We start from the raw sequence: 26,008 nt of genomic DNA, 5'->3' as shown, positions 1-26,008 counted from the left end.
GCCTTATTCAGCCATGTTTCTGTACTAATATTCATGCCAGAAACCCACTAAATACCCCACAAAACTAAATGAATAAAAATCAAGTACAATAACCAGGTAGTTGAGGAATACTAACTCTTTATCAGTACATTTAATTGTAAAGTCATTTTTTTTTTTTTTTTTTTTTTTTTTTACAATTTTACGTACCTGGTTACATTTATCCCATGGAATAGAGATGGGCTTTTCTGGTTTGTTGGACAAAATGTATTTTCTGTAGCAAAAAAACAAAAAACACTACATTATTCCAAAGAGCCCTTGTAGGAGGTGGTCGTGCCCCCCTAGTGTTTTAGGCCATTTTTCAGTGTTAAAAACCAATTATGCGGTTAATGTTTTTGATAAAATGACTACTACTGCTGCTAGTGAAGTGCAGATCTCCGATGTACCACAGTTGGGACCATGTAGCAGCCGGCGCCACCCAGCCCTCGGGAAACCGCAGCGGTGGATTAGATGTTAGATACGTTGGGGAAGATGGGGGGCAGTGACAGATGGCCAGTGGGTTGGTTAGAAAGACTGGCCTTGTGAGGGGAGTTGTGCAGAAGGGATCGAGGAATGAAGTGGCACGGTGTCAGGAGCCAGTCCGGGAACTCAGATTATCGCTTAAAAAGGTCCAGAACCTACAGCTCACCCCAGCAGGCTGAGGGAAGTCTTACGACTAGACAGCCGTTGGGGCCCAGAAGCAGACAGCTGTGAGAAGCACGGAGGAATGGAGACAGGTGCCCAGCAGCTTGTGGACTAGATTCAAGATAATGGGGATAGGTCGAGTGAGACATCCGCAAAAACACAGAAACCACAGAACCGTCAGGAGTGAGCCCATGTCTGTTATAGTGTGGAAAGAATAAATTCTTCAAAATTTTGTGGCGCTAGACGTGTAGTGGTAAGTCTAGAGTAGACACTGGCTTTTCAATGCTGTGGGATAGGAAAGTCAGAGGAGAAGTGGTTCAGGTTATCACTGCACCCCCCATGCCACACTGGGGGCCACTTTGGAAGGAGGCAGAATAGAATGCCCATCTGAATGGATAAGGCACAGCGAGAAAACACAAAGAGCCAAATAGGGGGACTAGATATGAAAAATGTATAGTTGCTTTCCAGTACCAGGGTGGAGGGTCAATTTAAATTATCAAATCCACAGAACCAAAGTAGCTACTATGAAATGCATCACTACCAATCACTGCTGTTATCGATCACTGTTACTAGCAAATCATGCAAAAATGTTCTTGTCCTGTCAAAACTTGCATGAAAGTTCTTCCAATATTAAAAACATTACCTAACAGAAAGATTACAATTTATTTACTTTAAAACTAGATTGAGTTCCAATTATTCACCATTTTTTGCTTGCCTTCAGTGAACTGAGATCAAGCAACCTGCACCAAATTTTTGGTACAAAAAAAAAAAAAAATATTGCAAATTGTGGAGCTCGTTTTGCCACCTCACCACTTTTCACAAAAGCGACCTCCCATTACTTAGCAAATTTACACCAGAAATTGGTGTACAAGCAAAAGGTGTGCTCTATTTTACTCCAGTGCCTATTTTTTGTAGTAAGGTCGTTTAAAAATGCAGAAATAAATTGTCCCCCGCAAAGTATACCATTGTGCCATGAACTTGCAAGGCATACAATCATAAGGACATTGGCTACTTTGTAAATGCTTTTTTGTTAAAATTGTCCCCAAACTAAAATCGCCTGTCCTGTTACAGAGAACCCCAACTATCAACTGTAATCCTCAAGTGTTCATTTTCCTTGCAGCACCTCTACACGGGAAATTGAAGTATTACAAAGTTTACATTGAAACCAATGGGCTGTCCAAGTTGTGCCGTCTCCCCCCACGTCTGGGATCTTGGGAATAGTACTTCTCTATTAGAACAAAATTCTAACATTTTTAAGAAAACTTTTATTAACCAGACTGTCCCTTTAAAAGATGCTTTTTACCTTGCTACACGAATTTTCCTCCGTGCAATGGCTCCGCGAAACCTTCTGATGCTATCCTGAAAAAAACGAAGGTGTTTTTTATTTAAAATGTGGAAATTTCCTCAATATATGGTGCTATATACCTATAATGTGCCCATTACACAATTACTGGTATATTCTTGATTTAAAGTAACCAGACTGCCATCTTCCCTTTTTTTTGGGGGGGAAATAAAAACATGGAGCTAAGGGGCATGAACCCAAACTAATCTTGCTTATCCCCTTCATAACCAGGCGATTTTCCACTGTTCATTTTTGTTTTCTGCTCCCTTTCTTCCGGGAGTCGTAACTTATTTTTCCATTAATTTTGCAATACGAGGGCTTTTTTTTGGGGGGACGAGTTGTACTTTTAAATGAAACCATAAGTTTTACCATATAGTGTACTGGAAAATGGCAAACAAATTTCAAGTGCAGAAAAATTGTAAAAATAAAAGTGCAATTGCACGATTGGTTTTGGGATAATTAATTCACAGTGTTCACAATATGGTAAAACTGATGTGTCTGTGTGATGCCTCAGGTCATACACAAACATGTATAAGTTTACTTTTATTTAAGGGCTTAAAAAAAAAAATTCAGAAATTTGTCCAAAAAAGTGACACTTTTTGCGCCATTTGCGCTCTTATTTTTCAGGCTCTGGGGCTCAGTGGTTGCTTATTTTCTGCATCTTGAAACGTTTTTAATGGTACCAATTGTGCACAGATGCTTTGTTTTGATCGCCTGTTATTGCATTTTACGCAAAATTTGCCACAAAAAAACCCCGTAATTTAAGTTTGGATTTATTTATTTTTTTGCCACTACACAGTTTACCAGTTTAATTGATTTTATATTTTCATATCACCGCGTTCAGAAACACCCGTTTTATCAAATGTGTGTATATGTTTTTTAACCCTTTAAATTTCAAAGGGGCAAATGGAGTATGATTTAATTTTTATTTTTTAACACTTATTTTACTATAAGGATCAGCAGACTGATTATTCAATTCTGATCAGAGCAGCATTGCTCTGAGCAGAAGAAATGCTGCGCTCTTGTTGCAGCTGCTGCTCTGCCGGCTGTAACAGGAACTACGTCATAAGAGTGACAGGAGTCATCACATGACCCTGTGCTACTATGACAATTATTGAGTCCCCATGATCACGTTACGGTGCCTGTGTTTGCGGAGGGGAATGACGCGTTCTCTGCTGCGGCGCTTTAAGACACACTGACACATTTTGAAAGTGATTTAAGGGGTTAAAAGGTGCCGCTGGATCACAGATCTACATGCGCCTGCGAGGCACATGTCTGCTGTACAAATCAGCAGATATGTGCAGGGATCACAACCGGCTCACTGCACCAGACAATGGTGATCACCCCTTCATGATTTAGGACTTACAGTTAAGTCCTCGGTTGTAAAGGGGTTGTCCACTACTAGAACAACCTCTTCTCATTCTACAGGCTTCCCACAATTAAAATGATAAAAGCCTATACTTTTCTCCACTGCCAGTGCCATTCCTGCGGTGTCTGTGCTCACGTTCCCTGGGAAACAGAAGACTGAGGTGATGGGCGCGGGGCTCTCAGAACTTAAGGCCCCGTTACATTGCTAGCGATATCGCTTGCGAGCGTACCCGCCCCCGTCGTTTGTGCGTCACTGGCAAATCGCTGCCCGTGACGCACAATATCGTTAGCAGCAGTCACAAGTACTTACCTGCCTAGCGACGTCGCTGTGGCCGGCAAACCGGCTCCTTTTTAAGGGGGCAGTTCATTCTGTGTCACAGAGGTGTTACTAAGCGGCCACCCAATAGAAGCAGAGGGGCGGAGATGAGCGGGCTGAACATCCTGCCCACCTCCTTCTTGCCGCATTGCCGGCGGGCGCAGGCAAGCTGTTTGTCGGTCCCGAGGTGTCACACGTAGCGATGTGTGCTGCCTTGGGAACGACGAACAACCTGCGTCCTCCACAATCAACGATTTTTTGAAAAGGAACGATGTGTCATCGATGGACGATCAGGAGTATTTTCCATCGTTAACGCTCGCTCGTGTCACACGCAACAACGTCGCCAACAATGCTGGATGTGCGTCACAGAATCCGTGACCCCGGCGATATTTAGTTAGATACGTCGTTGCATGTAACGGGGCCTTTAGAGCGCCGGGAACATGAGCATCGGCGCCGGCAGTGGAAGTGGGTATTAGCTTTGTTATTTTAAATTGGAGGAAACATGTGGAATGATAACCAATTATCCTAGTAGTGGACAAGCACTTTAAAAGGGGTAATTTAGCTCTGCTCACTTCCACATTAAGAGCTGAGTGGGGCCTGTGGCGTCACGCCTACAGGTGCACAGCTTCTGGATACCCCTCTCAACCCTCGATGCTGAAGTGAGGTGAGCCGGATTACCCCTTTAAGATCCTAAGTGGATTAATTATGGTCTTGACCAGCATACACAAGAATTGCTGACAAATAGTTTTTGCAGTCCAATTTACTACGACAAGATACTAAAATGATTTTAAAGTGTAACCGTTGTATTAACTTTTGTTTCCTAAATTCAATAGTGCATATGAAAATAAGCCACTATATAAGCTCAAACAAATCTGCTTCTTTCTCACGAGAATTGATCAGTCATTATCGAAAATTCTTAATTCTCAGAAAAGCTGTATTCAGTGAAGACTTTCCTATTACTAAGGAGGGTTTATGTAGATAGAAGGGAGTGGAGCTTTGCCTCTAGTTCCTCCCTCTGCATCTACTCATCATAGAATCTCATCAGCACCAGCCGCCATCTCCTATCTCAGTAATGGGAAAGTCTTCACTGAATACAGATTTTACCCCAGAATTGAGAATTTTGATAACTGATCAATTCTGGAGAGAAAGAAGCCGATGTGTCCTATAAGATTATTACACAGTTGCTTGTTTTCATGTGTACTATTGATTTATGAAATAAAAATTAAAACAAAGGTTATACTTTAAATGTCAAAGGATTAGTTAAATCCAACTGATAAGCAAATAGTGACAAGGTAGACTCAGATTATAACTGCAGACATTTATCTATCCTGGCAGAAAACTGGATTCATCTTTGTACCTGTGAGAGGAAAGTTCTAAGGTCAAATGGGAGAAGTTCAAATTAGTTTTTTCCTCAAAATTAGAATATACTGTTCAAGTCATGTATGATAGCAGATGGAGGTACATTACAGTATAGTACATTAACCTATAAATTATTAAGTACATAAGGCTTAGAAATATACCCAACTGCCAAAAAGGCCCCAAATCAACAGTGCAGTTGTCGTGGGCGGAGGAGCGGACGCTGCGCTCTCCCAATGCTCGGGTCCGGCTGCTGCTGCTGTGGCCGCTGCTCGGTGGTGGCTCGAGCGGTGGGCCGGATCCCGGGGACTTGAGCGGCGTTCCTCGCCCGTGAGTGAAAGGGGGGTGGTTTGGGTTTAGGCATATTGTCCGTGACGCCACCCACGGTTGTGGTGAGATTGGCGACACCACCGCTGCTCTGGACGGGGATCCCGGGAACGATGACAGGGAGCAGCTTAGATGTTGGTTCTCCCCTCCGTGGGTAGGGGGGTTGGTTGTCCCGGGGCCCAGTGATGGGGCAGGGATGGATTGCAGGCGGGTTAAGGGGCCTGGCGAGGTACAGGGTCGCGGGGGCAGCGCTGTGCCGCACGGCACGGTGGTACTCACTCAGCCAATGATGTACACAGAGTCTCCAGTAAAACAAACGGCTGGATGGACGGGTCCCACAGACGGCTGCGGTGTTTCTCCTCCCAGCAGGTTGATGGTGACTGCCTTTCCCTGCACCTGTGTAGTGTAAACGGTTCCAATGGGTTCCCACCGGTAACCCGCTCCCCAGCTTGGATATGGGCTGAAGGAGCCCCTTTTGCCTGCAGGCTCTGGCCCTGGGAACTTTAGCCTTGGCGGTGACTGTGTTTCCCTCTCTCGATTGGACTGTTGCCTTCTGTCGGGACTTGGCTGCTGGGAAACCCAGGAGGTTCCCCTCGCTAACGGATTTGACAAATTCACGGTGACTCCTAGCCTTGTCGGGGTCCGTAAGCCCCTGCCGGATGGTGCTGGCTTCTTTTTGCGTACCGGTCCAGTACCGACGGGCCACCGCCCGTCCACGGTCCTTACGGCTAGCTCCAATAGGCCACTCCTGCAGACGTTCACCACCGTCTGCCAACCTTGCTGATCCGTCCGGGCCACACACCCGGACCAACTTCAGGCTGCTCAACTGCCACTTCACTCCTCTCACTTTCACTTCAAAACTCATCTGCCTGCTTTTCCTGCCTCCAGGACTGTGAACTCCTCGGTGGGTGGGACCAACCGCCTGGCCCACCCCCTGGTGTGGACATCAGCCCCTGGAGGAAGGCAACAAGGGTTTTTGTCTGACTTTGGTGTGCCTGACCGGGAGTGTGGGGTGTGTTGGTGTAGTGCTTGTGACGTCCTGGCTTGTCCAGGGCGCCACACAATTTCGGCAGAATTTTGTCATGGGCAAACTGGGGTGGGAGAAGGGCACAGCTGGATTGTGACACTGCACCTCATCCAAGTCATGCCCAACTATGGCGTTCCTTAACTGGAAATCATACTCCAGCCCACTTGTCAAGCACTTTCCTGTTAATGAATCTGAAGCGTCTGCTTCCAACACGCCCCCTCAAGACCAGCCATGAATATTGCTAATCCTGAGGATTCTGGGCCATAGTTTTCAAAAGCTTGCAAAGCTTAAAAAGGAGTATTCCCATCTCCAGATCCTATCCGTATAAGTAGTAGGAAATGAAAAATAAAATAGCAAATGCTTCCAATTACAAATGTAGTATAGTTCTCCTGATATAGCCATTTGTCTTACCTCATGTGCAGGGCATTGCGACTTAGGTATCCCATGGTTACGACCACACAGTGACAGTTGCTAGTGGTTGTAACCATGTATACCTAAGCTACTGTATTGCCGTGCACATGACTCAAGTCACACCGCTAATCAGGAGAACTATACTACATTTTGGAGGTAATTGCTAAAATTCTTACACTTTCTACATATTGAGATAGGATCTTTCAGCTGGGGATACCCATTAAACGTTATTATATATTTTTTTTTATTTTTATTTTTTTTTTAAAACAAAGTTCATTTTTTCAACCAATTATAAAAAAAAAAAAAAAAAAAAAAAAAGGTACCTCATCTATATTGACCTTAATCATAATGCATTTAATTTTTCTATGCCATGAATGCCATTTAAATGCACCCCCCACAAATTTGTAGGATTGCATTCTTTCCCTCACCATTTTATTCCACCTTGAATTTTTTTCCCCAATTTTCAGTATATCCATAAAATATACAAGCCATGATATTGCCGATGTTTTTGAAAAAATAAAGTTTAGCTCTTTGAAAATAAATATTAAAAAAAAAAAAAGGGGGAAAAACAAAAACCCCAAAACGAAAAGTTGAACGGTCTTTCAAGTGTTAAAAAAACAGCAGCATGATGGCCATCAGTACTGAACAACGCAACTGTGAATCCAGCATTGGGGTGACAAAACAAATTAGAATTTTGTAGTAAAAGCTTTGAAAAGTCGCAAAATTTAGGAGCAAGTCAGAGTTCCACCTAAATTTTCAAACTTTGTGTTTTCACAATAGTTTTTCCCAGCTCTGACAAATAGTCTAAGTTAGGACTCATTCAGACGACCGTTCCATTTGTCCTGTTCAGTTCCTGTTTTTTTGCGGACCTACTGACAAGACCATCTTTTCAATTTGTTTTGTGTAGGATCGGATGGCACACGAAAGCACTTCCGTGTGCATCAGTTCCTACAAAAAAAACACATCTGATGCCGTATGTTCATTCCGTTATTATGGAACATGTCCTATTCTGTTCCGTAATTGCGGACCATCCATGACAATACAAGTCAATGGGTCTGCAAAATCCCTGGAAGCTGCACAGAAGTACTTCTGTGTGGCTTCTTCGGGTGCCCTGGCAGTCTGTGTCAGACTCCTGCGCCAGCATCTGCGCGCACAGCAGTGCGAGCAGCTACGGGGATGACTAGCTCCGACATCAGGAGGTTAACAAAGTTCATTACCTGTGATTGTCTCCGTTGCACTCTTGACGTCAGCGCTCATTGCTGACTTCCATTGTCCACATTGATATCGCCTCAAGTCTTACGGGAGCTCATGACATCACCACTAGTCACAGTCTTGGGCCACCCGCGAGACTTGTGGTGAGATCGCGGTGGTCATTGAACTCCGTGATGAGCACTGACGTCACGAGTGCAGCGGACTTCATCACTGCAGGTAATGTACCTAGATAAACACAAAAAGGAATTAAATCCACCAAAAGCTAAGCAAATACTCAGACTAATGTACCTAGCTAACCTCAGGATGTCTGCACTCGTTATGCCCTGCAGTGACCTGGCCTGACCCATTGATGTTCACACAGATCACTGCACTGCTCTCCTAGCTAATGAGGAATATTCTGTTCTTCATTGACTAGGACAGTGAGTATGGATCGTTGTGGGACCCCCTTATTGGATTACGCTGGACCAAGATTTGTTTTTACTTTTCAATAAATTGGTGAAAGGAAATGTTTTGGGGAGTGTGTTTTTTTTAAATAATTTTTTTTGTCTTTTTTTTATTACTGACTGGATTAGTGATGTCTGGTATCTGATAGACGCCGTGACATCACTAAAGTCAGGGCTTGATGCCAGGTGACATTACACAGCTGGTATCAACCCCATATATTGCCCTATTTGCCAGTGCACCAGGGCAATGGGATGAGCTGTGGCTAAGCACCAGAGCTGGCAACTAATGGATGCACCACTTCTAGGCCGGCTACGGCCTGCTATTTTTAGCCTGGATAGTGTCCAACAACTGTGGACCTCCCTAGTCTGAAAATACCAGACCACAGCTGTCTGCTTCACCTTGGCTGGTGATCCAATTTGGGTGGGGCCCATAGTTTTAAACTAATTTAAAATAACTGTGGGGTGCCCTCTGTTTTGGATTACCAGCCAAGGTGAAGCTGCTAGCTGTGGTCTGCAGCCGTCTGCTTTACCAAGGCTGGCTACAAAAAATAGGGGGACCACACGTCATTTTTATAATTTATTTTTTGGCTAAATACAAGGCTAAACACCCTTTAGTGCCACATGACCAGCAAAAAGTGCAAACTTACAAAATGCAGGGGAGTGGAACATTATGTATTTCTTTCTCATCTATCCCTCCCTCCATCTATCCCTCCCTCCCTCTAGCTGCTTCCATTTTTTTTGCGGTCCACAAAAAAAACCGAAAGGCACACGGACAGTCTACGAAACAGATGCAGATGTCACATGGATATATCCATGGAAAACAGGACCATTTTTTTGTTGCAGACCACAAATTCGAGACGGTCGTGTGAATGTAGCCTTATAGTGAGCAGTGATTCTGTATGCCAGAAATCTCACGCCACATGTCAGACCCTCCAGATTCATGAAGAGGCGTCCATCTCCTTACAAATCAGGAGCATCTGACTCCAGCTCACCCTCTCATCAAGGCTGGCATGAACAACGCTCGTCTAGATGAATGGAGCCTAATGTCTTTTGCTTCTCTTCCACTGTGGTCCTTCCCTCTCCTCCCCTATGGATAAGCTTCAATGGGAGGCTGTAATCTGCTTCCTCAGTGAACTGGCAGTCAGTCTTGGTTTTTAGCAAGTCAGGTTTAAGTTATTTCACAGGCTAAATGAGGTGGTCAGGGGAATGAAGTTGGAAATTAAAGCATTTTTCTGAAAAGACATATATACAAATTTTCTTATATTTCCTTTATACTATTGAAATATACAAAGTTTGATGACACTATCATAACCATTCAAGTAGACATAGCTACTAACCTTTGTAGAGGCTTTAACTCTAGGGAACATTATATACTCTTTGTTGGCATCAAAGGCTTGGTAAATCAGGAAAGCGCTATTAATGTGGCGTGGTTTGCCTTCAGTCCACTCCTCACAGTTATAGGCTTCTACACGAACACCAACCTCCACACTACAAGGAATAAGGAGGCATTGTCAATTATAGATCGTATTGAAGTCAGTCTCCAAATGTCATAAGGATCCAATCTGTTGTGGCATTTGGCACCTTACAGTACGGCAGAATGTTAGTGTTTTTTGCAATGTGGTGCCTAATTGTAAAGCAGCTCAAGTTACTTTGTTAAGTTATTACATGGCAAATAAATATTTAAATGTAGTCCATTGATAATTTGATGCTTGCTCCATTTATAAGGCAAAGCATTGCTTTATAATCTAGTCGAAGAAGCCATGCCATCAAACATATGGTCACAAAAAAGCAACATTGAATGGGATATTGTATAAAGTAGATGCTGTTTAGTCCATATTTTAATACACAAGTTTAATATATACAGCATATAAAGCCGAAAAACAAACACTGGAAGATGGCAAAACAAATGCAGTCATTTTTTGTTACTTTAACCCTCTTAAAATTCTCCCTTAAATGGGTTTTCCACATTTAGGCGTTTGACCTCTTTTGGTCAGCGCACTACTAGAATAAGATCACTAAGTACTCGATCTCCCTGGATCCAGTGTATTTCGGCTTCTGTTCTGGGTTCTGTATTAGCCGCAGTGGTGAGGTCACAACTTAAGAGCATACGGCAACCAATCAATGAACTCTAGTGGCTCTGGCGATGTAGCCAAAACAAGCCTCTGAGTTGAGCAATTAGCTGCACGTTGTACTGGTGACCCCACCACTGCAGTCAAAACAAAAAAACAGACCAAAGCAGGAGGTGGGAGAGAGGACTAGCTCATTGTATTATTTTAAATAAGGAGTTGACCTAATTCTTAGAAGTGGAAAGCCAGATTATAGATTAGATCGTAAATCACAAAATCAACAAATTTAAAAAAAAAGGGGGGGGGGCGCTTTGGCGGGTGGCAATGGGCACCAAGGAAATTGTTTCATTTTCACATTTTTGATAAAAGGAAAAATTCTCTTCAGCCAAATATTTACAAAAACGCTCAAAACAATATTGTGCAAAAAGAGATCAGTGTTATAAGCCAGTGCCAGATAATGTATGCTCATCACACATCTTCAGTGTGGCATACTGCGGTGTCCTAGGGACGTTCATGGGGAACTTTATGATAGCCAAAAACATCCACTATTCAGGAGCTTTTGCAGCTGAGTGCATGTAATTTTTGAGAGCTGAAATGAACGAGGGCTAGTGACAATAGAGTACAATAGTTCTCCTTTTATAGGGTACTAATATAGGACCCAACAATCTAATTTTCCAAATGTCAATTGCCACGTTAGGCGAATAAATGTAGTGAAGATTGTCTACAGCTGTCAGTGTGAACAACGACCCAATATAGCCATGAAAGATCACTGCATTTATTCTTTTGACATCACCTGAAAAACTACTGACCAGGTAGTAGCTATAAGAACTGCCATATACACAGATTTCTCCCCTATAGTGTCTTAGGGTATGTGCCCACGATCAGGACTCACTGCGTCCTGGACGCAGCGGGTCTGCGAGTCTCCTTCACAGGTGAACGTAGGAGACCGCAGCTGCTTGTACCTACGATCAGGGTTCAGTGCTCTGCGGTCTCTCGCTTGTGTTCTCCCTATGGAGGACGCATGCGAATCAGCAGCAAACAATTGACATGCTGCGGTCTGGAAAAACACAACACAGGTCAGTGTTTGCTGCGGAAAAAACAAACATAGTGGGAACGGGATTTCTAGAAATCCTGTCTATGCTTGTACTGTACAACACAGCATTTTGGACGCAGCTGAAGCATGCTGCACCCAAATTGCTGCAAACAATGATCGTGGGCACACACCCTTAAGGGGGCTTTACATGCTGCGATATCGTTGGTGAATTATCGTCAGGGTCACGGTGTTTGTGACGCACATCCGGCTTCATTAACGAGATCGCAGTGTGTGATACTTACGAGCGACCTTAAATGATCGCAAAAGGTCAAAATTGTTTGCCGTGTGAGCGAGATCGCAGCGTGTAAAGTACCCTTTAGTCTTCCTACCTTTTCCAGTCAAGAAATATTTGTGTAGAGCGTAGAAACCAGTCTTCCTCTGCCATTTAGTAAAACTGCAGCACGCATAGCGTACACACTTTTATTCCATTTGCTATGGTGCAATGATGACATTTTAAACCAATGGGTAGAAATAAGATGGCTGTGTTGTAACTGACAACTCCATATATAAGGCCTTTCAGTTTCTCCTGTCTATCACATGCCTACATTTAAATTCTGTTCTGCAGCTAGATACAGTTCTTCCTCGAAAATAAGACCTTCCCCAAAAATAAACTCCTAACAGGATTTTTTGGAATATGGTTAAATTATAAGCCCTACTCCAAAAATAAATCCTAGTTGCGGATCATCATACTTCTATAGTATCCTGAAATAATGCTTGAGCAGCCCTTTCAGAATATGTAACTTTTATTGGTGTACATTGCTGTAAGCCCCAGAAATTTATAGTCATATGTCGGCTAGTTAATGGAATGAATATTTACCCCTCTTCCTGCTGACACGCTTGGGTCAGAAGATCCCCGGCCAGTGTGAGCTTTGCGTGACCATCCTCAGTCAGTAATATTACAGTCTGTGTGAATCACTGATGCCACACATGGGGTGGGTGGGGGAAGGGGATGAATATTGCTTGTTTCATCAACACAAGTTCTAAAAATCACTGATGCCAGCAGAAGGAAGACCAGGATTATGGGCGGTAGAAGGGGATTAATAAATTTGTTTTATTAATGGGCGACCCAATCACTGACACCAATACAAAATAATAAACAAGGGTAACTCCAGCACTCAAGACAAAAACAAGGGGTCAATTAATTTTGTAATTTTTATTTTTGATTTTCTGCAACCTTCAGCTTCAGGGAAGCCTTCACTAGGGTTTTGCACATAGGGCGTTGAGTGTATGGGAAAGGAGATCTGCAATATCAGACGGCACTCAGGGTGTCTGTGGTGTGGTAAAGGGGCCAAAGAACACAGTTAGATCATATCATATAGGGAGTAAATGGAAGGGATGCAGGAGGTAATGGAGCAGTGCACCTTTATGAGGTCCACCGGTGTATTGGACCACGTTCTGGGCAATGGTGGCAGTGGTAGAAGTGCCAACATTTTTTGTGGAAAGTGGCACAATATTCCATTCTCCTTTCCCTCAAATCACACCCATTTCCAGCGAGGTCATGTCCCCTTGTCAAATAGGACACAGTGTCTAAAACACAAATATGATGCACGTTATTAAAACAGTTTTTTGGTGCAAATACTAAACTGTTTTGGGATATTTAGCTTTAGAAATAAAAGCCCTGTTGACTATTTGAACAGGTTTATCTAAACTTTCTTTACTACCTTGAAAAAGATCTCATACTTTAGAGTATCTTTCCACTAAGGAACAAATTAAACCAAAAAGGATAGAACAAGATACCAGGACTGTTATTACTCATTGCAATATTTTAAGCTGCTCTAAAGTCACATCATAACAATGGACAGATTCAACAGGACCTGCTTTTTCAGTAATGATACCCAACAGCTGACCCTCTAATGATTTTATAAATAAATTTTGGTACATACTGAAAATGTCAATTCATATAATTTTGTATTTATAACTATGCCATCATGGAACTGTGGTGAAAGAACTTTTCGGACAAATAAAAAAAACATACTAAATCAAATTTTTGGTACTGGATTATTCACTCACGTCTTATCCAATTATTCAAAGTGGTTATTACCTTTTTTGAAACGTGTTATTCACAATCGCCCTAAACACCAGTCTATCGCCTACAGTGGATGGGCCTCTGAATTTGAACATGTCCACTGACTTCAAAATTGCATGTGTTCGGCAAAGACGGCTGTGGATTGAAAAAAAGGAAAAAAAAAAAAAAGCTTGAGTAAAACTCTACATTTTCCAAAAGGACCAACTAGCTAACGTTTAATGGACGGTTTATGGATCTTCAACTTTCGCCTTTAGGGCCCTTATCCATCCAAAGAATCACAGAGCAAAGTAGTAACAGTGCTTCACCTGAGTGCAACAGTGCTGCAGCTTATTGCACAAGCAATGGTCAAGATACAAAAAAAATTAGAATTAAATTTTTAAAATCGGGGGGAGTGGGGGGGGAGAAATCGCTACTGATACAAATGCTAGGATAGAAAAGTTAACTTTTTCAGTCAACATCCACTCAATGTCAAAAATGACATTTAAAAAAAATAATAGCTCATCACCTCGCAGAGATGTTGGCTACAGTTTCCATCCATGCCATGATTTGCCCTCCGAATGTATTTCCCTGATGATTTGCATGGGGAGGAAGAACCAGCTCTATACTTTCTACCCGAGTGCAGTCTGTAGAGATCTTGTTACTGTCTTTTTCCCAGTCTGCATCTGAAAGTAAAGGATGAAAATATGAAGATGAAATAAAGTCATAGTATTGAGGAGAGGTTTTCTACATTATACACAAATACGCTCTAAATATGCACGATAAATCTATGCTGTATGTACGACAGTACTGTGTGCGATATAAACACTGCATATTCTTCCGTATGTAACATGCTTGCCAGGGGCATAGCTATAGGAGTAGAAATAGCAATCGTGGGCGCCCGGAGGGTACATAAGAAGACTGCCGCATTTTAATGGCACATAGTAGGCAGGGGGCAAAAGCTTTAAGCTAGGTCTTTTAATAATGCATTATCAAGCTTAATTTTGTATGCATTCTATAAATTTATTTTATAGGAGTAATACATGAGACAGACTCCTCTAGAGCAGCAGCTGCAAAAATGACAATGATCCCTGCAGCTTGGATAATCTTAAATTCTTAAAAAATGTGGATATATTAACATTTGGATAGAAACAAGAAGTAAAAAGATGCGTTCTATATTTGAAGGGAACGGGTCACCAGGTTTTCCCTCATTCCAAACTAAAGCAACCACCTTTATATACTCTATTACAGTCTATCAATCTGTATCTAAACCCTGAAACTCCATAAATATGCCAAAAAAATCCTTATATTCTCCAGTCACATGCCAAGCCCTGCAATAACGTCAAGGAAACTAGCTGCCACCACCAAGCTTTTATACAATCAGATTGGACACCAGTTAATGGTAACATTTGTCCTCATGAGGCTTCAGGGATGCGGTTTATAGAGCAAGAGGTATGAAGCTATTCAATTTTATATATTTAAATCTGAAAAATGATCAGCATTTACAAAAATATACTAAAGATATTACAAAGGGGACAAAATACAGTATATATAGTTACAGAAAATAAAATTAATAAAGCAAAAACAATACTTGACCTGTGTTCACAGGGATGGCACAATTCTTTTGGAGAGAAGTGCTTTATTGAAATATGGAATAATCTTACAGTGAGCTGTATTTCCCAGAGTGAACAAGGACAAAATCTCAAACTATATTAGATCTCAGTAACTCCCACATACGTTCCTTTGGCGACCTATGAGGGCTGGTCAATGGGATGCGGCTTGGGTCCCAAAAATTATGGGATCCATGATCTTCAGGATTCCTGCCCCTCTGATGGTCCCAGGTGAAAGATATTAATGCCATATTTCCCCATTATGACTTTAGCTCGGATAGGAAATATGGCCTATTCAACTGATACATTAGGCAAATATTAATTTGGAGCTCATAGGTAGGCCTCAGAATGATTTGAGTAGATGCATAACGTTTGCCATGACGCTGAAAAATATATCTCCCAAGACTTGTGGTGCCAATCAGACTGGACTGTGCCATATGCCATAAGCATATAAAAAGTATTTTTTGGCATATGCAGGGGAATTTCAGGGCTTAGATACAGGTCAATGGACTGCAGTAATAGAGCCAATAAAGGTAGTGAGTTTATTTTATCGTGAGATATTAGATTGTCGTACTCTGATTTGATTTTTCTTTCCAATAAATTGCTGAGAGTACAATCTAATAAGGGGGCCCCCACAACTATCCGTACTCACTGTCCCAGTCAATGAAAAACACCACAGTTACTTACAGGAAGCTGGTTTTTCCAGAACCCATGACAGCACCACGTGAGAGAGGGATTCGCCCAGCGAGGACAGGAAACCATTCTGAATAAAAGGACGGTACCTCTCCCCTTCGTCAGTTGATTACCGAGAATAAGAGGACCTCCAACAATCGTTAGAACTTACTCCATCACCACTAAACACACACAAGCACACCCATAAGTGCACAACAAGGATGAGAAAGGGAGGGATTATATGGGTGCTGTCATGGGTTCTGGAAAAACCAGCTACCGGTAAGTAACCATGGCGTTTTCCCCTCACCCATGACAGCACCACGTGACTGATTTCCAGAGAAATCCAATTAGGGAGGAACCACCGCCTCAAGCACCCATCTACCAAATGAAAAAGAGCAGCCGAGGAGGAGAGGTCCAACCGATAGTGCCGGAAAAAAGTAGACTGAGGACCAGGTAGCGGCCCTACAAATTTGGTCAATAGATACCTGTGCACATTCAGCCCAGGAGGTAGACACTGCTCTGGTGGAATGGGCTCGAATGTTCTCCGGAACAGGCGCACCACTGAAGGAGTAGGCTAAAGTAATGGCCTCCCTAACCACCTAGCAATAGTACCCTTTGCACTTCCTGACCCTTTGTACTACCCTGAAAGGAGATGAATAATGACTGCGTCTTCCTTACTGCCCGCGTCACTGAAATATAGTGTAGGAGGGCCCTGCGCACATCTAGGGTGTGAAATCTACATTCCCCTGCATTAGATGGCTGCAGAAGAAGGAGGGCAGGACTATCTCTTGCGTTCTATGAAAATGGGATGTAACTTTTGGGAGATACACCGGGTCTGGCCGCAAGATGACTATCCTCAAGGACCTGAGTGTAAGGCTGCACAACAGATAGGGCCTGTAAATCACTGATCCGCCGTGCCGAGGTTAATGCGACTAGCAATATGGTTTTTAGAGTAAGCAACTTCAGGGAAAGATCTGTCAGGGGCCCAAAGGGGGTCCCGTGAGGGCATCCAAGACTAAGTTAAGGTCCCAGGGAGGAACCTTTGGTATGACCACTGGCTTAGCCCTACCACTAGCCATAATAAACCGCTTAATCCACTTGTTGGCCACCAGGTTACAATTGTACAGGGCCCCTAAGGCAGAGACCTGAACCTTGAGAGTGTTAACAGCTAACCCCAGATCAAACCCCTTTTGTAGGAATTCCAAAATGCACTCAATAGGGGCTTCCGGACCCAAGGGAAGGGTAGAGAAGTGCAGGAATTTTTGCCACACTCTCCCGTATATTCTGGTGGTAACTGGTTTACGACTTTTCAACAATGTAAAAATAAGGTCAGGGGAAAAACCTTTGCTCCTCAACAGTAACCTCTCAAATTCCAAGCTGTTAAATGGAATCCTTTCGCTTGTGCGTGGAATACTGGTCCCTGCACTAACAGGTCCAGAACCTCCAGCAGAACCCAGGGATCCGTGACCCACATCGCCCTCAGGAGAGAAAACCACGGCCTTTTGGGCCAGAAGGGGGCGATAAGAAGAACCCTCGCCCGGTCCTCCCTGATTTTTTGCAGAATGGTCGGCAGCATGACTATTGGAGGAAACGCATAAGCTAGTCTGAAAGTCCATGGAACCTGTAGCGCGTCTACGGCGAAGGGCTGGTCCGATGGGCTTAGCGAACAGAACTGCACTACCCGCCTGTTCAGTCTGGTGGCAAAGAGGTCTATCTGTGGCATGCCCCAGAGAGTCACTATCTGCCAAAAGACCCGAGAATTCAAGGACCATTCTCCCTGCCGCAGGTGATGGCGGCTGAGGTAATCTGTCGTGACATTGAGACGACCCTTGATGTGGAGAGCTAAGAGGGAGAGAAGATTTTGCTCCGCCCAGAGAAATAGTCTGTAAGACACCTGCATGAGGGATGGGGATCTCGTGCCCCCTTGATGGTTGACATAGGAGACTGGACTGGTTGTCTGACATGACCAGAACATGCCGCCCCTGAAGGTGAGGAAGAAAGGCTTGTAGGGCACGCTCCACTGCCCACCGTTCTCGGAGATTCGAGGGTTGTGCCGCTTTCCGTGGTGACCACCATCCCTGAGAAATGTGCTCGTGAAGGTGAGCTCCCCAGCCGGACTGGCTGGCATCGGTAGTGACCACCCTCTGGTCCAGAGGGAGCCAGGGAACACCCACAGACAAGTGGTCCACAGACGTCCACCAGACTGTGTGTATCCTGTTGGGACCCGGTCGCTCTCAGCCCTTAGCCACATTGAGGCATATTTTAGACCCATGGTAAGGTTTTAATATTAGAGAGTGTAGTTACTATCCCAGCTGGGTACACCTTGACGTTTGGTGGGATAGCTTTACGCTTTTTTTGATCAAAAACAGTGTTTACTAAGTACCCTATGTTTATATGCACTATGCTTTTATTTAGTTACAGCAGGGTATGTTTTCACAATTTTTTCCTTGGTTTCTCCCAGACGTCCACCAGAGGAGAGAGCTTCTGACCGCCCAGGATAGGGTGACGACCCCTTCCAAACAAAACAATCATTTAATGTTTTCTGGGCATACAGAACCTGCCATTGGAGCCCCCTGGAGTGGACCTGACTCCACGGAACTGCTGGGAAGCAAGATGTCAGAGTACCCAGCAAGGACATAGCCTTCCTCAGAGACATCCTGGGATGGTGGATCGCCAGCAGGGCCAAGCCTGAAACCTTCTGAATCTTGTCCGCCAGTAAAAGGAACCGCTGACACTCTGAGTTGAGAGTGAGACCGAGGAATGATAGAATTCTGACTGGGTCCAACCGGGACTTTTCGTAATTCAACATCCAACCCAGGTTGTGCAGTCTCATTTGAAGGTACCGGAGATGCGCCGCACATTGCTGCTTGGAGTTCCCAATCACCAGGAAGTCGTCTAGGTAAGGGACCAGCAGAACATTCTGTAACCATAAATGAGTCAACATCTCTTCCACTATTTTCGTAAAAATCCTGGGGTCTACAGACAGCCCGAAGGGGAGAGCTCTGAACTGAAAATGACCGATTCGGTTGTTGAGGGAAACAGCCACTTGTAGAAACCGTTGCAAATGTGGATGTATAGGGACATGGTAATAGGCATCTTTTAAGTCTATTACCGCCATATAACAGTCGCGAAACAGTAGCTTTATTGCCGACTGAACAGACTTCATCTTGAACGGGAAATACTGTAAAAACCGGTTAAGACGTCTGAGGTTTATTATCGTTCGGAAGGAACCATCCGGTTTTGCTACGAGAAAGAGGGGGGAATAAAACCCCCTTCACCTTTCCGCAATGGGTACCTCGCACAGGACTGGCTTCCCAATCAACAGCAGGACTTCCGATTCCAGAGCTTGTTGCTCCGACTGACCTCCGAAGAGGAGTGATGACGAAATGCTGTGGTGGCTGAAGGAGAAATTGGAACTGGAGACAGTCTCTGATAATGGATCGAACGTAGGCGTTGGAGGATATGCTTTCCCACTGCTCCAGAAAATGAGAAAGGCGTCCTCCGACCGACAGCCTGGCGTCACTGGGCAGATTTCTTCGAGGAGGCTGAGGCGCCCCCGAACATGAAGCCAGAGTCCCGCTTGGGTCTGCGCTCCCACCGCCGATTATCCGGGGGCCTGCCTTTGGAGAACCTCTGCCTCCGAAAGGAACGAGACGAACCAGAGTGGAACCTCGGGAAGGACTTCTTGCTATCTGATGCCTTGTCCAATGCATCCTCCAGCTGTTTCCCAAAAAGCAGGTGACCGTCACAGGGCACCGTACACAATTTGTGTTTAGACTGCAGATCTCCCGGACAGCCCTTCAGCCACAATGCCCGTCTGGCTTGATTGGACAGTCCAGCAGAACGAGCCCCTAGTCTGATAACATCCGCTGAGGAATCCGCCAGAAAGGCCTCTGCCCCCTGGAGAAGTGGAAATTTAGATAAGATCTTTTCACGGGAGGTGTTATCCCGCAACTGATCCTCAAGCTGTTGGAGCCAGATCGTTAGGGAACCGGCTATGCAGGTATTTGCGATAGCCGGCCTCAAGATCCCTGCAGATGTATCCCATAAGTGCTTAAGAACGACATCTGCTTTTTTGTCCAGGGGATCTTTCAATGTTCCCGAGTTTTCCAAGGGGATGCCTCCTCGTCGAGAGGACTTCGCGACGGCAGCATCTCTTCGAGGCGCCTTATCCCATACGGCCGTTTTGTCCTCGTCAAAGGGATATTTTCGCTTGGAGGAGGGGGGGAGAGAACCTGCTTTGTCTGGCCGCTTACACTCTTTTTGAATAAGCGCCTCAATTTTGTTGTTGACCGGAAAGGTACGCTTCTTCCTTTCTTCCAGTCCTCCAAACATAACATCCTCCAGGGATCTAGAGGATTTCTCCTGTCAACCCCATAGTTGCCCTGACCGGTTTGACTAGTGTCCCTATATCATCAATGGAGAAGCACGGTCTGCCTCCTACATCACTATCTGAGGACGAGGAGTCTGAGTCTGAGGCCGTACCGGAGGAAGATGAGGAAGGGGCAGAGTCAACTGGTTTTGATTTTTTCTTCTTTAAGAAAGCCTTCATGGAATCTTGTACCTCTGAGTGGATAGCCGAACGGACGTCCGCTGAGAGTCCCGGAAATTCCTCCCCAAGTGTGCGACGAATGCACGCCTGACAACTTCTTATGCCACTCCTCCGAGAGGGGTTCTCTGCATAGGGGGCACTCCTTATGCTTCTTTTTGGACATCGATTTTTTAGGGGCCTAAGAAGGGCAGACAAAGCAAGGGAAAAAAACCCACAAGAGAACTATGAGTAAGGTGACATTCATGAAGATCACTCACCACCATAGGAATCAAGGGTACCAGTTTTGAAGGCTGTTTTGGAACATCCACAGGTCTCACAGGAGCTGCAGAGTCATGAGAGGATCTGCTGTCATGGCTGCCACGGCCTGTCCGGCCGGTGTCACTAGAGCGGTCACCAGGTTTTCGGCTCTGCTGACGACGTACAGGAGAGTGCTGTTGCTCATCAGTATCCATGGCAGAGCACAGGCACCATGTCTCTACAGAGCCAGAAGTGTCTTTTTAAACGCAATCCTCCACCTTCCGGTCCCAGGAGAGGCTCCTCCCCGTTGCCCCACGCTCCCCACGGTGCCTGGACAGGAGCACCCGCAGCCCTGAATGGCAGGCCGCATACCCCGCAGCGTTGCATGGGTGCCGCCATCTTTAGCCGGTGACGTCACGCAAGGCCCCGCCTCCATCTCCCAGCCGCGCACCCGGAAGTCAGAGGCAGCATGGAGCGCAGGGCGGGGAGGAAGGAGCGGCGGACCGGGATCCCACGAACGGCTCCTGCCGCACGCACCCGCACGGACACCAGGACCCCCAAGGGCAGGTGGACGGCGCTTCCAGCCCCGAAGAACGGTGCTACAGGACTCACCCTGTTCTTCCAGACACCGGACGGGGCTGGGTAAGGTGACTCTTTTTCTCTTCACCGCCGGTTTTCAGAACGGGGGTCCCCCATCAAGGACAGGAAACCAACTGACGAAGGGGAGAGGTACCGCCCTTTTATTCAGAATGGTTTCCTGTCCTCGCTGGGCGGATCCCTCTCTCACATGGTGCTGTCATGGGTGAGGGGAAAACAGAATGTTCCCCCATTGGCTGGGAGAGCAGTGCAGTGACCTGAGATATCATCAATAGATCAGCCCAGGTCACTGCAGGGCATGACAAGTCCTGACTTCATGAAGTTAAATAGGTACATTACCTGGGTGATACACGCTGCTGCACTCCTGACGTCAGCGCTTGTCACTGACTTCCATTGTCTGCCACGTTCATAAGCGAAGTATCGCAAGCAGCCTGTGAAGTCACCGCTAGTCAGTCTTGGGCCGCCCACGATGCTTTACATGGCGGGCATGTAAGTCAGTGACAAGCGCTGATGTCAGGAGTGCAGCAGAATTCATCACAGCAGGTAATGAACTTAACTAACCTCCTGAAGGCAGCGCTTATCCCTGCGACTGCTTGCACTGCTGTGCACGGAGATGTTGACACTGCAGTGCGAGCAGCTGCGAGGCTGACATGGGAGCATGACACAGACTGCAGGGGCACTCAACAGAAGTCACACAGAAGTGCTTCCGTGTGGCTTCCAGGGATTTTGAGGACCCATACTCTTGTATTGTGTCACGGTCCACAATTATGGAAAAGAATAGGCCATGTTCCGTAATAATGGAACAGACATACGGCATCCAATGTTTTTTTGCAGGAACTGCTGCACGTGGAATTGCTTCCGTGTGCCATCCGATTCTACACAAAAGACATTGAAAAGATGGTCCTGTCAGTAGGTCCGCAAGAAACAGGAACTGACCAGGACAGACTGAATGGTTATCTGAAGGAGCCCTAAAAAAGCACCATGCTCAAGTTCCTGTCCCACGTTTCGTGGCAGATTTTCACCCACTAAACATGCAGGTATTGCCTGCCAATGATGGAAATGCCAGTCATTTTGGCTACTGGTAGTACTGTGATTGGCTGGCCGACTAGCGCTATTGGGTTTATATAAGACCCAGTGATGCCATGCTCTGGGCATTGTACCTGGAAACAGTATAGAGATTTTCTGTTGAAGAAGAGACAGTGTCTTACACCGGCACAGTACCTGCAACATTAACCCAGTCCTTTCAAGATGGGCCTGACCATGGTATACATACACACACACACACACACACACACACACACACACACACACACACACACACCCTTGCGAAAGTGTTCAGCCCCCTTGAATTTTTCAACCTTTTCCCACATTTCAGGCTTCAAAGATGACAAATTTTAATGTTACGGTGAAGAATCAATAACAAGTGGGACACAATTGTGAAGTTGAACAAAATTTATTTTACTTTTGTAAAAAAAAAAAAAATAGCAGCAAACTCACTCCAGAAGTTCATTGAGGATCTCTGAATGATCCAATGTTGTCCTAAATGACTGATTATGATAAATATAAGCCACCTGTGTGTAATCTAGTCTCCGTATAAATGCACCTGCTCTGTGATAGTCTCCGTGTCCTGTTTAAAGCACAGAGCATCATGAAGACCAAGGAACACAACACGCAGGTCCGGGATACTCTTGTGGAGAAATCGAAAGCCGAAATTGGTAACAAAAAGATTTCCAAAACTTTTAAACATCCCAAAAAGTACTGTGAAGCGATCATATTGAAATGGAAGGAGTATCATACCACTGCAAATCTACCAAGACCCGGCCGTCCCTCAAAAATGTCATCTCTAACAAGGAGAGGACTGATCAGAGATGCAGCCAAGAGGCACATGATCACTCTGGATGAACTGCAGAGATCTACAGCTGAGGTGGGAGAGTCCGTGCATAGGACAACAATCCTGTACACTGGGTACACTGCACAAATCTGGCCTTTATGGAAGAGTGGCAAGAAGAAAGCCATTTCGCAAAGATATCCATAAAAAGCGTTGTTTAAAGTTTGCCACAAGCCACCTGGGAGACACACCAAACATGTGGAAGAAGGTGCTCTGGTCAGATGAAACCAAAATCGAGATTTTTGAGCACAATGCCAAATGATATGTTTGGCGTAAAAGCAACACAGCTCATCACCCTGAACACACCATCCCCACTGTCAAACATGGTGGTGGCAGCATCATGGTTTGGGCCTGCTTTGCTTCAGCAGGGACAGGGAAGATGGTTAAAATTGATGGGAAGATGGATGGAGCCAAATACAGGACCATTCTTGAAGAAAACCTGTTGGAGTCTGCAAAAGACCTGAGACTGGGACGGAGATTTGTCTTCCAACAAGACAATGATCCCAAACAAAGCAAAATCTACAATAGAATGGTTCACAAATAAACGTATCCAGGTGTTAGAATGGCCAAGTCACAGTCCAGACCTGAATCCAATCGAGAATCTGTGGAAAGAGCTGAAAACTGCTATTCACAAACACTCTTCATCCAACCTCACTCAGCTCGAGCTATTTGCAAAGGAAGAACGGGCAAGAATTTCAGTCTCTTGATGTGCAAAACGGATAGACATATACCCCAAGCAACTTGCAGCTGTAATCGTAGCAATAGGTGGCCCTACAAAGTATTAACTTTAAAAGGGGCCAAATAATATTGCACGCCTCATTTTTCAGTTTGTTTTTTTTATTAAATTTTAAAACAAGGAATACATTTTGCTCAACTTCACAATTGTGTCCCATTTGTTGTTGATTCTTCACCAGAAAATTAAAAATTTTTTATCTTTATATTTGAAGCCTGAAATGTGGGAAAAGGTTGAAAAAGTCAAAGAGGCTGAATACATTCGCAAGGCACTATAAATTTTACATCTACCGGTGAATGTTTTTTTCACCATTGAAATCATTTAAAAACACAGCAAAAAAAATAGCGTGTGAGCATGGCATAAGAGGTGGACAAGGCTTTTTCCTATTTTTAATTTACCTTACATACAAGTCATTATACAGGAAAAAATGTTTCCTAACATTTCAGGCATTTTCAGTATGCCATTCCCAATCTATATGAGCATGGTTGCCATGAATTTCATCGATTTTCATGCCCCCCAAATGTCCTGCGAGGATCTTCCAGAAAAATGTATGTATTTCCCATTGATTTTCATTATACTTGTTATTCCAGACAAGCATTCCAATTTGCTCGATTTAAGTATTCAAGCATTTAAGTGCTCGCTCATCACTAATAACCAAGAAATTAAAAGGGAACTCATCAGGTCCCTTCTGCCTCCAACCCAGCAGCATTCATACCTGTATATGCTCATTCCCTGCCTAACCAGCCCTGTATAACACTATTCACTAATATGAATGTTGAAAAAAAAAAAAAAAAAAAAGCTACTTAAAAACCTCGCAAACCCTATGCTAATTATTGCTTTGACTAGTTGAAAGGGTGTTCGCTCCCCTGACTAGTCATCCCATTTTTCCGCATTATGTCCTTGTGGGCGTGAGAACATGAAATCAACGAAATTGTGGAAGTTTCATGTATGCGCGTGGCTCATTTCGGCCTCGTCAGTGTGCCTCTGAATCCAGGTGTACGCTTCCCGGCTTCATTAGGTGCACTGCACATGACCAAAAATTTAGATGTGTACATGAGCAGTCTTCTGAACTTCTGGTCAATCACAGTGCGCCTAATGAAGCCAGGAACCATCCACCCTGCTTCCCAAGGGCACGGATGAGGCTGAAATGAGCTGCTTGCTTGAGTGAAATTGACTTTAGCTGGCGAGGACACACACATGAACATGTTAATCTGGAAAGAGGGCCAACTAGTCTGGGAAACTAATGCCCTTTCACCTAGTCACAGTCCTAATTAGCATCGGGACAATGAGGTTTATATATTGTATTTTTTAAACATTCATATCAGTGAATAGCATTATGCAGGGCTGGTTAGGCAGGAAATCTGGGCATAAAGGTACAACTGCTGCTGGGTTGGAAGGCATAGGGGACCTGATAGGTTGCCTTTAAGTAAAGACCAATATTTATAGAGGAGGTGGAAACAAATCTTCATTGAGGAATGCGGTATACCGTGGCTCCATCACACAAGGTCACTAACAAAATGATCGCATGAAAAATAAGTAAACACCTATCTTACAAACCATAAAAGGTGCAGCTATCTTCCATCAGATTGTTATAGGAGTCTTCATGATAAAGTCGTATACGCCTCCTCTCTGCTGCCAGGCTATACTCCAAGTGATCCTGTGCAAACTGAAGCCTTACTGGTTTTAGATTAACCTGTAAAAAAAGAAAATTGATAAAAGTTTGTTCCGAGGAATAGCAATAAAATATACACTGATAACGAACTGTTGCATAATGCGCCAGGACAAGGTGGTTGTCGGTGCCTAGAAGGCTTCTGTCTATAATCTCCACAACGGAGATGGTTTAGACACTGATGTAGAGGGGTTGCACATTGAGGGGCAGTTGTCTAATGCCTCTCCTGTGCAATGAAGAGCCATGTTTTAAGGCCCTCCAAACAATACAGCCCGCCACCCTGCCCTTAGCCATATACTGGTGCAATCCTGACACCAGTCTCTGGGAGCTTGCTTTTCCTCCCACATCCTTGAGACGGTTTACTTAGACCTACTGATAAGATAACTTTGCTTTAGCCTTTCTGGTTGCTACTCTCATCTTCTGTGGA

The 26,008-nt window shown here is 44.6% G+C and overlaps 1 protein-coding gene across 1 annotated transcript in view; it reads right to left on the bottom strand.

Annotated features, from left to right (window-relative positions):
* Nucleotides 1–26,008, bottom strand: part of ACOT12 (acyl-CoA thioesterase 12) — a 59,861-nt gene that overhangs the window by 16,238 nt on the left and 17,615 nt on the right. The window contains exons 5-10 of the mRNA XM_075342021.1: nucleotides 25,470–25,605; nucleotides 14,153–14,309; nucleotides 13,663–13,782; nucleotides 9,800–9,950; nucleotides 1,964–2,019; nucleotides 187–250 (exon numbers count right to left, since the gene is read on the bottom strand). Coding sequence (XP_075198136.1) covers nucleotides 187–250; nucleotides 1,964–2,019; nucleotides 9,800–9,950; nucleotides 13,663–13,782; nucleotides 14,153–14,309; nucleotides 25,470–25,605 — 684 coding nt within the window. The remainder of the gene's footprint in view (nucleotides 1–186; nucleotides 251–1,963; nucleotides 2,020–9,799; nucleotides 9,951–13,662; nucleotides 13,783–14,152; nucleotides 14,310–25,469; nucleotides 25,606–26,008) is intronic.

Source organism: Anomaloglossus baeobatrachus, chromosome 1, assembly GCF_048569485.1.
Source record: "Anomaloglossus baeobatrachus isolate aAnoBae1 chromosome 1, aAnoBae1.hap1, whole genome shotgun sequence".
NCBI lineage: Eukaryota > Metazoa > Chordata > Amphibia > Anura > Aromobatidae > Anomaloglossus > Anomaloglossus baeobatrachus.
The sequence above is the reverse complement of the archived record's forward strand: the minus strand, read 5'-3'. Positions and strand labels throughout refer to the sequence as shown.